At 34.4% G+C, this 13,026-nt stretch overlaps 1 protein-coding gene across 17 annotated transcripts in view; it reads right to left on the minus strand.

Annotated features, from left to right (window-relative positions):
• The window catches only part of LOC102584867 (uncharacterized), a 35,842-nt gene extending 32,229 nt beyond the window's left edge, over positions 1-3,613 (minus strand). For 14 of the 17 annotated variants that reach the window (XR_001474617.1, XR_001474616.1, XR_001474611.1 and 11 more), the window contains exons 1-3: positions 3,206-3,612; positions 757-854; positions 491-672 (exon numbers count right to left, since the gene is read on the minus strand). Coding sequence is in view for 3 of the 17 variants with exons in the window: in XM_006356708.2 (XP_006356770.1) it covers positions 522-672; positions 757-854; positions 3,206-3,472 (516 nt within the window). In the remaining 14 variants the exon portion in view is untranslated. Of the gene's footprint in view, positions 1-490; positions 673-756; positions 855-3,205 lie in introns of all 17 variants that reach the window. The other 3 variants (XR_001474615.1, XR_001474613.1, XM_006356711.2) reach the window with 1 other exon arrangement.
• Positions 3,614-13,026: the final 9,413 nt, after the last annotated feature.

The raw sequence follows: 13,026 nt of genomic DNA on the forward strand, positions 1-13,026 counted from the left end.
CCTAGGTGTTTTTTGTGCAACTTGACAGGGGAAACAAATAACCATCTCTTCCTGCATTGTAAGTTTACTGCTCAAATTTGGAACTTGTTTCTCAACATCACAAGCATGAACTGGACAATGCCAGAACATACATCAGATCTGTTGAGCTGCTGGATTAGGAGGGGAGGCAGTAAGAGTCAAAAGAGATGGTGGAAGCTAATACCATCATGTGTATGGTGGTCAGTCTGGAAAGAAAGAAATGGAAGATGTTTTGAAGATAGATCCAATTCCATCCACAAAGTTAAATGGAATTGTATAGTATCTCTACTTTTTTGGTGTAAACAGCTTTGTATAGATGATATAGACCAGATTATAGATTTGATGGGAAATCTGTAATTATCCCTTTCTGGAGGTAGCCAGCATACCCTTAATGCTGAAGAATTCAACCTTACCAGTTTCAAAAAAAGAAATCACAATAGGCTGATTCAGGAAAGAAGAAATGAATATATACCTGATAACTAGTGACATATCCAAAGGATATACTAATTGTGCTCCTCAGAAATTGTAGGCGATAGATCTGTTGTTTTCTTCGCTTCAGACATCTCAACTTCGCATGCAGCAACATCTGGTGTATTTTCACTTTCTAATCTCATCTGTTTGAGCTTATCTAATTGTATAGCACGTAGCTCATATCTGATCATCAACATTAATTGAACTTAAACTTCTTCGTTAAGTACAAGCACAACAGCATTTGCAAAGTTAGTACACGGAACTTACTTGGCAACAAAACCCTTAACGAGAGCAAAATATATCGTCCAAAATTGGTGATCCTTTAAAAAACGGGGACATAATTTGAACCTCAATTGTGAGAGTTCCTGAATGTTGCAATGAAGTGAACAACCGATTAAAGAAGATAATGGATAAGAGTGAAGACAAGCAACCACAACTAAATGCCAACTGATAAAACTGATGCAGGTCTGTAACCCAATATGACTAAATACACAGAAATAATATATTTTCATCTACTGGAAAATGTATGAATAAAAGTTAAGCTCACAGTAGAAAATAAATCTCCAGAGAGAAACAGTAATGCAAAGGTGCGTAACAGGAAGTAGGAAGAGAATAGATGCAAGCTGATGAAATTAACATGTGTCTCTCAGATATAGCCAATAACTGGTAGAAACAGGCATATAATAATCAAACACCACTCAAGATACTACTTAGTGGAAGGACTGCAGGATCACCTATATTGTGCAACAAAAAGACAAAAAGAAACAAGTCAAAGTATCTTCTTTTTCTTCATATTTTGGTTGTTTAAGTGACATGTACTTGGGCACCCAAAGGTGTAGCCTAGTGGTCAATGAAGTGGTTAAGAACCATGAGGTCTCTGGTTCAAATCACAAGGAGACAAAAAACACGAGGTGATTCTTCTCATTTGTCCTAGCCTTTGTAGACAGAGCTACCTAGTACAAGTTGTTGGTGGGAGGTGATAGGTATGTCGTGGAATTAGTCATGTTGCGCAAAAGCTAGCCCAGACACCACGATCATCAAAAAAAAATGTTACATGTATTTGGCAGCTTCACATGCCACCATTTTATCAAGATATGAAATGTTGCTAGCCTAGTAGATTGGTGTTGGCATCTCTTCTAAAGAGATGACTGAAATTCCCTACTACATCAACGATCAACCTATCTACGAAAGAAGCTTTGCTAATGCCAAACAACATGCTCGGTGTTAAAAAATGAACATTGGGACTAACTTAACTGCAAAAGAGGTGGTGAGGAATACCTAAGACCAATAAAGAGACTACAACTTATACACTTAACCAATGTGAGATTCTAATACCGTTGACATACCTCGGTCCTCAAGCATCTAATAATATCAACTATGGGTCTGACTCTATACCATGTAAGCAAAAATAGATAATGGGCTTAACTCAACTTCAAAAGTTGTTTGAAGTGGATAGGATAACCAAATCTATATAAAAAGAGTACAAACTCATACATCCAATCTTTCAGTCAAAAAATTGGTGGTAACTTTTAACATTACCTTTATCCAAAAAAAAAAAAATTGGTAGTGAATTTGACCCTATTAAACATATCCATAGGTTTGCAGCCACCACTTAATAATTCTAAATCTCAAATAGAAATAAAACAAGTGTAAAAACCTGGCCTGAGATATTTAGTCTAGTCACTCTAGTAAACAAAATAAACTGAAAACCAGGTTAAGGGTCTTTGTATTGTCTCATACTACAGTATAAAACTAAGCCTTTTCCATAACTGCATACTCCCTTATTTCCTTTTCACATGGAAATCTTTCCTTTTCGGTTAATACTAAAAAGAAATACACTTTCTTATGTTTCTTCTGACATTCTCATTTCAATCTTACTGATATGTACTTTTATAGGAATTGATATGAGTTGTTGAAATCCCTACTAGAAATACATTTAAAGGTCATTTGGTAGGATGCATTAGAAAAAATAATACATGCACTAGCTTTGTGTATTATTAATATCTTGTTTGATACACTTTTTTCAATCTATGTATACACTCTAGTTGGTGTAATTCCATGTATAACTAATACATGTCAAACCATAGTATTAGCAATGCAAGGTTTTTAATGCATGCATTAGCATGATTAAAAACACAATTACCCCTCAAAATGCAGTAGGTGGTCTGTATATGTATGTATTTACCTATAATTTTCATATTTTACAGAGTCAAGCATCAGTACCTCTTGAAATCTATGAGAAAGGGTCAAAATCTAAACTAAACCAAGTGAGTCTAATTCAACAAACTCAAAGGATGAATCATATTGTAAAAGCAATAAGAACCCTAGTTTTACAACATCCAAAACGCAATTCCTAAATCTTCCTTCAAGTCAGTTTCTAAAAATCCCTAAAGGGAACAGTAATGGGAAAAAAAAAAAAAGGTAAGAGCAAAAGGCATAGAATGAAAGATAAGCAAAGACCTTGAGTTTGGAGAGAACAAGCAAAGCTATGAGAAAGGGTCAAAATCTAAACTAAACCAAGTGAGTCTAATTCAACAAGCTCAAAGGATGAATCATATTGACAAGCAATAGAAACCCTAGTTTTACAACATCCAGAATGCAATTCCTAAATCTTCCTTCAAGTCAGTTTCTAAAAAAAAACCCTAAAGGGAACAGAAAAGGAAAAAAAAAAAAAAAAGGTAAGAGCAAAATGCATAAAATCAAAGATAATAAAGACCTTGAGTTTGGAGAGAACAAGCAAAGCATGACGCTGTTGCCAATCGGATAGATCTTTCCGTACATTCTCGGGTGCATCTCCATCGTCCTCATCTGGGAGAGAGAAATTTCGAAAGGTGTCAATGGAGAAGGATTTGATAAAATCGAGTAATTGGTCAGTGACGCCGTAGAGTAGTTCGTCGTCCGGTTGAGCAGTAACAGTTGTGGTGGTGGTGGTGGTCTTTGCAGTTCTAGAGAGGCTTCGTCGGAACCATGAATATACATCCATCTAGGCTACCCTAATCATCTACCACTCGCTCGATCACTCTTGCTTCATGCTAATCAACTTCATTTCCCCGCTCAAAGTTCTCTCCTAAGAATTGGCCAGGAGGAATAAAGCTTATTTTTCATTTCAATTTCAAGTACTAATAAAAGCGACATATATAAAAAAGATAAATTTGATCAAATTAATGTAATTGACATTTTGCAAGTATAACAATACTGATTTAGCTAGTGTTTGGCAAAGTTTTCAAATATTTTTGGTAAATAATATGTGGAAAAATTATGTATATACATTTTTTTTTAATAACTTTCATTATTTCCTACTATTTCTAAAATTTTCCAAAATTCCTTATTTTGAGTGCAACAGCCAAAATTTCGGATACATAACTCTCACTCTCCAAATCCATATTTATCACTTTCTGATTTCACTCTACAAATCTTTCTCATTTTTTATTCTCGTAAATCGCTATCTAAATTCGCCGATTTTCATGGCCTAATTATGTGTCTGAAGTTGGGCCAAATGACAACTGTGGTGATATCTTCTTCGGGGATGGCCAAGCAAGTGCTCCAAAAGCAAGACAAAGCCTTATCTATCAGATCAACGGTCCAAATGGACAACTTTCGCATGTTCTCCGTTTCTTGGCTTCCCACTTTAATATAAATGTTGTTGATATATAAACACTATCTAATGTATCATTTACATGTATCAAGTTCTTTAATGTATCATCAATCTTATTCAAATTTAAAAAGTTATATACGACAGTAACAAATCAGTTATGTATTATATATCTGCACTCTTTAATATTTGTTCATTCTTATCCAATTTAGAATGCGATGTATATGTACATATTACCCAATAATAATCTTAATACATGAATCATAATGTTTTATAACTGGAGCAGTGTGTATCAGATCCAACAATAGGTATATGATACATATCCATTCTTTGGGAAACTAAAACTACATGTATCTGATACTTAATAACTACCACACAGTAATGTATCGATCTAAAATTAAACATTTTACGTACAATCTTTACTTCTCTAATGTATCTGATACGACTACAGTACTTAGCAATTTACTAAATATTTTAGGAATAGTAATGTATCATGAGTAATATATCCTTCTTGTCCACAAGGTATCTCGTCTAGTTGAAATCTACCAGAATTACATATTTTTCGCTTAAGGCAAACAATGTATAGTGCATCTCCTACATAGTCATCTTCTTCAATTTCATTTTTTCTTCTTTATTTCCTGTTACATATATATGGATTAGGATCCTTCTTTTAGTATTGGTATTACTCAACTAAACTCTTCTAATACTAGACGAATATATGATTCTAATGATGATAAATGGGCTAAAAACATATCTAAACTTTTGCATGACCCATTAGCAATGAAGAATCAGAATATTGACAAGGCAAACAAGGAAGTTCCTTCATCTTCAAAAGTCAATGTTGAACCCCCCCCCCCCCTAAAAGGGGGAGAAAAGCAACACCGACAATTTCCCGACCTACATTACCTAAAGTATGTGTTCTTCATCTATTTAAGATTTTTTCGTGTTTGATATGGTCTATGGTGTGTTGAGTCAAAATAAGTTGATACATTATTTTATCATGTGGTATGGTATGTAATTTGTTGGGGAAAAAAAAGTCTCTTTCCATTCAACGATTTCAACTTAGATTAGGTACTATTTTCATCGTCTCTAACCCTCTGTTCATCTTTTGATTTTTTTTTGTTCTTGAAAACGTTGATAAAAATTATCTTATTCAACATGTTTCAGATACATTATATAGCTAATACAAATATCGTGTGTCATGTTCATTGAGCATCATGTTCAATTGTGTATCAGTTAAAAATTGTCTTCTTTAATATGTATCATATACATTATATCAAGTTAAATAAGTATCTGATACAAACATCTTGTGTCATGTTTAATGAGTATCATGTTCAATGGTGTATTAGTCAAAACTTGTCTTATTTAATGTGTATCAGATACATTATATTCTTCGTTTTGAAGGGACTGCAAATTGTTTGTAGATGCGTTTGTTGAGTTCCTTAGTGATGAAATTCATATTTCAGTCAATGAGTTCAGATCCGATTACCTCCATAAACAATATGCACCTTTATTATGGAAATATGGTACTGAAAAGGCTAAGACAAGATATGTTAATGACAATGATGATCCAACAACTAAAAAAAATTTGGTTAATGTTGAATAGACTGATTTTAGAGTGTTATGAGTTTGAAGATACATTAACTCTAGTTTTAGAGTGTTTTTTTTTATTGTTTTAAGATACTTCTACTCAAGTTTTAGAGTGTTCTCTAAAGACTTGTTTATTTTGACTTTAATTTTTAATATATTCAATTGTTATTTCTAGCATCTATTCTTTTATACTTGTGTCTTATATAACCGGATACAAAAGTCTCATAATATTCAGTTGATTCATTCATGCATACACACTCAAAATTCATATTTTACAGTAATTGTACTTAATTGTTGATACATTGGACACTTAACAAATCCAATGTATCTATTTGAAACCTTGATTTTTATTTATTGTGATACGTTCATAGCTACATTTTATTACAGTTTACACAATACCTTTTTCACAATCATATTGCATCAGATATATTATTATCAATTACAAAATGATACATTAGATAAACAGTGCATCTGAAGCATAATGTGTAGTACCATATTCACAATTTTTTATATATTTTTCACTGTGAACAAATTAATATCAGTCAGAAATGTACACAAGGTTGAAAATATTAACATGTCAAATTATTGTATTAGAAATTCATCATCTAACAGTAAATTGTAGTGTATGTCGATATAACAGTGGAAAATCTAAAAATTGAATTGAGCTTTAATCTTAACTTAATGTATCTAAAAGATAATAGTTCAAAAAAAAAATTATCAAACATCTTTCGGAAAGAAAGTACAAGTTTTTTTATTGTGACCTTCTTGTCCATAACGTCCACAACAATTTGTGTTTGTGCTTAGCTTTTCATCTAGATTTTTTTCCTTCTTTTCATTGGTCGTCCAGAAATTCCTTTGTACCTAACTGGTAAGACAACTTCTTCCAAAACAAATTTCGGAACTGATTAAAATGGATAATAGATACATTAAAAATTGAAAGTAATTCAAATACTAATACGTTTAAAATTCAGAAAATCACATGTACCTGATACATAAAATTAAGTACACACTGGCTATAATTATATCATGTTGTATCCATTAATTCACATGTATCAAATTAGAATTGTATCCATTTTTGTAATCAGTAATGTATTATGGCACAAGGTATTTCGTCTAGTTGAAATTTTACATGTATCAAACAGCAATTGCGTGTGTACAACGTATTTTGTCTAGTTGAAATCTCCTATAATAACATATTTTTCGCTCAAGGCTAACAAAATATCTTCTTTCAGGAATATCAATGTATCACGTGTAACACCCCAGAATTTTTTTTGAACTAAGACTCGAACCATTCTTCGTAGTGAGTGAGATTTTACCAAGGAATTAAAAATTTCTTAAGTGTTAAGGTCACTAGATGTAGCACCTTGAGTTTCAAGAAGAACTAAATAGAGTTCATTCAAGTTATTCTTAAGCTCCTTAAAGTTTTGGGTCAACTTCAAACGACCATAACTCTCAGTAGAAGATGAGTTAGGTGGGATCCAAGGTACACAATGAAAGGTCTTTGAATTATCTTTCCAACGCTGCCGAGTTTATTAAGTTTTGAGTTCGGATGAGTGAGATATGCCCTTTTGAAGTCAGGTTGTCCAGTAAGGAAAGTTACCCTAAAATAGTAAGAGGTATTTTGGTCTATTCCTTACCCAATTAGATTTAATTCATTTTTAGTAATGTTTTAGGGGTCCAATCCTATTGGGTTAAGTTTTATAGTCCTAATATACGCCTAGGATTTTAGTTGAGAGTTCAAGAAGAGAAAAGAAGAGAAAAAAGGAGAAAGAGGAAAGGATCAAGGTGTTCGTCGAAGTTCTTGAGTTCTCTTACCGATTTTCGCCATGGGTTTAATCCCAAAGAAGTATGTAAGTTTCCATAGTGTTGGGTTTGTTCACCCGCACGCCAATCATGTTATTTTCAGCGCAATTTCATTCTTAAAGTAGAAAGATTAAAGTTCTTGATAAGTTCTTGACAGGTGTTCTTGAAGTTCATTCTAAATCTTGTTTTGTTGGGGTTTTGATGATTTCTTGATATTAAAGTAATTGTTTTGAGGATTGTACTGAGTATATTAGAGTGTACTTATTTTAAGTAATCGAATCCAAGTGACTGGGGAAGAAACCGTTCGATTCTAGGTGAATTAGGGTGAGAAAACGAGCAAAGAATTTCGTTGAGTCTTCTGCGTTGGGGCCTGGGTGTGTCGCGCCAGCCAGAGCCCCCCAAAGTATGCTCTGAAGTTTAGGGGCTGGCACCCCGCGCCACTCATAGCCCCAGGGTCGCCTGCCCCATCCAGTATGCAATCGGTTGCGCCGTTTGAGTTCTTTCGAAGGGTACCTTCACTCTTTTTCGATTCTAAGCTACTTCTAAGCACCTAGAAATCATTCATAACATGATCATAACCTTGAATTCATAATTCAAATTCAAGGTAGAGTTAAGAGTTAAGTTTTTGAGAATTCATTCGAACATTCTAAGAAAGTCCTTTGAGTCCTTTTGCAGAGTCTTCTGCAACTTCTATTAACTTGTTTAAAGACTCAAGCAAGTGAGCATGAGAGTGAGGAGAATGTATTCATGAGTCTACTTTGTCATCATGAGATCTTTAATATCATGAACCATAACTCTTGAATTCATAATTCACATTCAAGAGAAAATTAAGAGTAGAGTTCAAGGAAGCCTTTGAGTTCAATTGTGAATCCTTTGAGATCCATCATCGATTTGAGTTAAGTTTTGAGTAAGTAAGTATGAGAATGAGAAGAGTCGTATACATGAGTTCCTTATTGATATTTTAACCCTTGAGTTGAGTCGCTCATGCTTATAACTTCTGCATGATCTCCATCAGTTGAGTACCTTTGAGAGGAGAAATATCTTCAAGTTCTAAGTCTTAAGTATTGAGTTCCTAATCCCATTTGAGATTATATTTCTAATCATGGGACTATTACATGTTACCCATGAAGTCTTTGAATTGAATTGTTCATGCCCATAATTCCGCATGAACCCTATAAGTCGAACAATCTTGACATGAGAAGTATATTTGAGTCATTAAGTTGAGTAGTTCATGCTCATAATTCCGCATGAACCCTCTATGTTGAGCATTCTTGAAATGAGTAGTATCATTGAAGTTCTTCAGTTCCAAGTATTGAGTTCTACCTATAGTTATTGAAAACCTTGCATTGAGTCGTTCAAGACCATAATTCGGCATGAACCATATATTAAGAAGTCTTTTACAAATGTTTTAACTTTGTTTTAAGACTTAAGCTTTGAAGTTGAGTAAAGAGTAAGAGAGTAAAAAGTAGGAGTAAAGTTCATTTCTTTAAAGATTGTACGGGAACTAAGTATTCCTAAGAGTTAAAATGTTTTCACATTTGAACAAGAAAGGAAACATCGATTTCCAAGAGAGCTTTTAAGCTAAGTTTTGAGTAATGATCTCAAAACAAAGAAAGAGTTTTGCTTTAAAAACATATGAGCTAAGTATATTTTTGGAAGTAGTATTGAGCACCGCTATGAGGATGTGAGTTCATAATAATTCAAGTCTCCATAAACCGTGTAGCCATCATGGGTAGAAAGGATCATACTTTTTAGATGATTCCTTAGTGCTTTTTAGCATAGACTAGTGGATCCACTTAGTTAAGGTGTTCTATATGACGACAAAGTATAGGACAATTCTGGCAACGTGGGCAAGATATCGTATCATCACTTAGGCTCATAGTGATGGTTGTCGGTTAGAGAAACTCCACAGAGTTATATTGTATTTTTATATACACATTGAGTATTATTGTATTTTTCAATACATTGAGTTACTATTTACAGTTTTGCAGTTTTCTATATATATATATTGCATCTTTTACTACTGCTTTATCCTTGAGTATCATGGGTTGAGTCTTTTGTATTGAGTATCTTGAGTGAACTGTGTTTCATTTAGTCGAGTACCGTATTGTTGAGTTGAGCCTCATTTCACTGAGTTGAGAACCTTATTATTGAGTTGAGTATCTTATCCTTGAGTACTTCTGAGTTGAGTAAGTTTGAATAGTTTTGAGTATCATTGGGTATTCCTTGAGTTGAGTAAGTTTGAGAAGCGGTAAGTATGTTTCCCTTTTATCAAGTTTCAAGCTTATGTCATGCTTTAGAATTCCCCTTACATGCTTGTACATTCCATGTACTAAGCCATTTGGTCTGCATCATGAAATGATGCAGATTCAGGTATTCGGGATCATAAACAAGAGCTTCGTTGATACCACATGGAATTCGAGTTAACTATGGTGAGCCTCTTTGCTTCTGGAAGATTTCATTTACTTTTCAGTTATATCAGTTGTTAGGATGTCGTGGGTCTTGTCCTTACTTTCATCTTTGTCAGATAGAGGTTTCATAGATATATAGTAGATTTTGAGAAATTTGTTTCATTTATCTTATTAAATGTATTAAAGACTTGAGTTGCCTATTGTTGGCTAGTTGAATATTTTATTTTTATTTAGAGTTATTCATTTGAGTTAAAGATTTGTAAGTTTTCATGAATTTTATTCAGTTTTTAATCTTTGTATGCTTGAGTTAGTCTTTCGCTTGTAGTCAGCCAGGATGAGGGTTCGCTTGGGGACCAGCAATGGTTCTCAAGTGTCGGCCACGTCCAGGGTGTAGGCTCAGGTCGTGACAAACTTGGTAGCAGAGCACAGAGTTCAAGTGTCCTAGGGTGTCTTTGAAGCCGTGTCAAGTAGGATCTTATTTATGGTTGTGAGGGCCCCACTTCTATAAATGAGGGACTACATACATTTAAGAAAAGTTTTCCTCATTTCATACTCTTAATCGTGCAATAGAGCTAAGTCATAGAGATTTATTCATACTCGTGCGTTTCTCAGATTCATTTGACTACCCCACATACTAGAGGTTGTTGAAAAACAAAGTCAGTCCTTTATGGATGAGTTATTCTTAGCAAGAGTCTTAAGGAAGTCATGAGACCCCAGAGGGGCTTGAGAGAAGCCCATAAGTGAGTAAGTGTTCAGTTTCAAAGTAATGCCTTCATATGAATCGTGCATTTAAGCTAAAAAACGAGTTGTACTCTTTTCCCTAAGCCTTGTTTCAACTGAAGATCCTTATGAGGTGGTATGTTTAGAGCTTAGGTAGTATTTTCACCCGAAAAGGTAGCATGAGTTACGAGATCATGAGCAGTAGCAGTGAAATAGCCTAGAGTTAGAGGAAAGTATGCAGAGGTTTAGTAATCCAAGTAAGGGAGATAGTGATGAGGCAGACTATGTTATTATAGTCATCCACCCAGTAAGTTATTGATAAGGAGTTTTCCTTTATGGGTAGACTAAGAAGTGATGAGTTGTAAAGATTCCATCATAGGAGGTAGAGTGTGTTTTAGCTAGAAAAGAGTTTGCGATGAAGTGTCATTGTGTAGGTAATGACCAAGTGTAAGTGTTGAATAGAAGAGCAAAAGTATTCATAAAGTGATAGATCTAAGCTAGGCTTATGATTTGTTTGAGAGGGTCATGAATGTTCATAAGGTTATAGAACTGATCAAGTAATAAGGTATAGTATAGTAGGCGAGCAATCATATTGATATTCGGGTTTAGTAATGAAATTAGGCTTGAATTTGAGATGAGTGTCATGATCAAAAGAATGACAACATGAGGGTGATGATGTTAGTCTTGATATTTGATCTAGAAGACTTGACATAGAGTAGGTGAAGAATTGAGGTGATTAGCTGCAATAAATATGAGTGGTACAAGTGAGAGACCCTAACCTTTAGATAAGGGCAATGAAGTGTGGACTAAGTCACAAGAGTAACAAGAGCGTTAAGAGGTGTACTAAGGTGGTATGTAATCAGAAGAGGTTAAGAGAAACACCTTAGAAAGAGGTCTTAGTACCTGCTTATGGAAAGTTCGGTAGTTATGAGATAAGCTTCTCCCGAGTGTTAGAGTAAAAGAGGATGTACACTAGGTAGAGATAATGGAATAGGTCCATAGTTTTCAAGTGTCAGCTTTAGACCTAAGGAGGAGATGACGAGATAAGAAATTAAGTCAAGTGCTTGAGAGTAAGAAAGTAATGAGTTCCAAAGAGTATGGGAGATATCCTTTCAGAGGTCCTTTTAGTAATTGAGTGATGTTAGAAAGAGGAGGGTGATGTTCTTATAATGATCGTGATGGTGTGATAATTCCATCTAAGGTTATAAATGAGGAGGAAGAGAAGGATGAGGTTTTACTATGAGGAATAGTTAAATGAAAGCCCTTAGTTGGTTAGTAGGAGTCCGTGGAGTTATTAGAGTACTAAGCTTGAATGTGGTGTTGTTAAACATTAGGTGGTTCTTGATATGAGCCCAATGTGGTGGTAAAGAGTAATTGTTTGGGATATGATTCCCTATAGAGAGGTATAGAACCCGAATCTAAGGATTTGGGTTAAGCTTGAATATAGCGAAATTGTACCATTAGACTCAGACCTTAGTAAGAGTAACCCCATTCTATACCCAATCCAGTCGTCATTCGAGGACGAAAGATTCCAAGGGGGAGATATTGTAACATCCCAGAATTTTTTTTGAACTAAGACTCAAACCATTCTTCATAGTGAGTGAGATTTTACCAAGGAATTAAAAATTTCTCAAGTGTTAAGGTCACTAGCTATAGCACCCAAGAAGAACTAAAGAGAATTCATTCAAGTCATTCCTAAGTTCCTTTAAGTTTTAGGTCAACTTCAAACAACCATAACTCTCAGTAAAATATGAGTTAATTAGGCTAGAAGGTACCCAATGAAAGGTCTTTGAATTATCTTTCCAACACCGCCGAGTTTGCTAACTTTCGAGTTTGGATTAGTGTGATATGCCATTTTGAAGTCAGGCTATCCAGTTAAGGAAAGTTACCCGAAAATAGTAAGGGGTATTTTGGTCTTTTTCTTTACCCAGACAGATTTAATTCATTTTTAGTAATGTTTTAAGGGTCCAATCCTATTAGGTTCAGTTTTATAATCCTAATATACGCCTAGGGTTTTAGTTGAGAGTTCAAGAAGAGAAAAGAGGAAAGGATCAAGGCGTTCGTCGAAGTTCTTGAGTTCTCTTGCCGAATTTCGCCATGGGTTTATTCCCTAAGAGGTATGTAAGTTTCCATAGTGTTGGGTTTGTTCACTCACACGCCAATCATGTTATTTTCAGCGCAATTTCATTCTTAAAGTTGAAAGATTAGAGTTCTTGATAAGTTCTTGATATGTGTTATTGAAGTTCATTCTAAATCTTGTTTTGTTGGGGTTTTGACGATTTCTTGATATTAAAGTAATTTTTTTGAGGATTGTACTGAGTATATTAGAGTGTACTTATTTTAAGTAATCGAATCCAAGTGACTGGGGAAGAAACCGTTCGATTCTAGGTGAATTAGGGTGAGAAAACGAGCAAAGAATTT

Source organism: Solanum tuberosum, unplaced genomic scaffold, assembly GCF_000226075.1.
Source record: "Solanum tuberosum cultivar DM 1-3 516 R44 unplaced genomic scaffold, SolTub_3.0 scf00229, whole genome shotgun sequence".
Classification (NCBI taxonomy): Eukaryota; Viridiplantae; Streptophyta; class Magnoliopsida; order Solanales; family Solanaceae; genus Solanum; species Solanum tuberosum.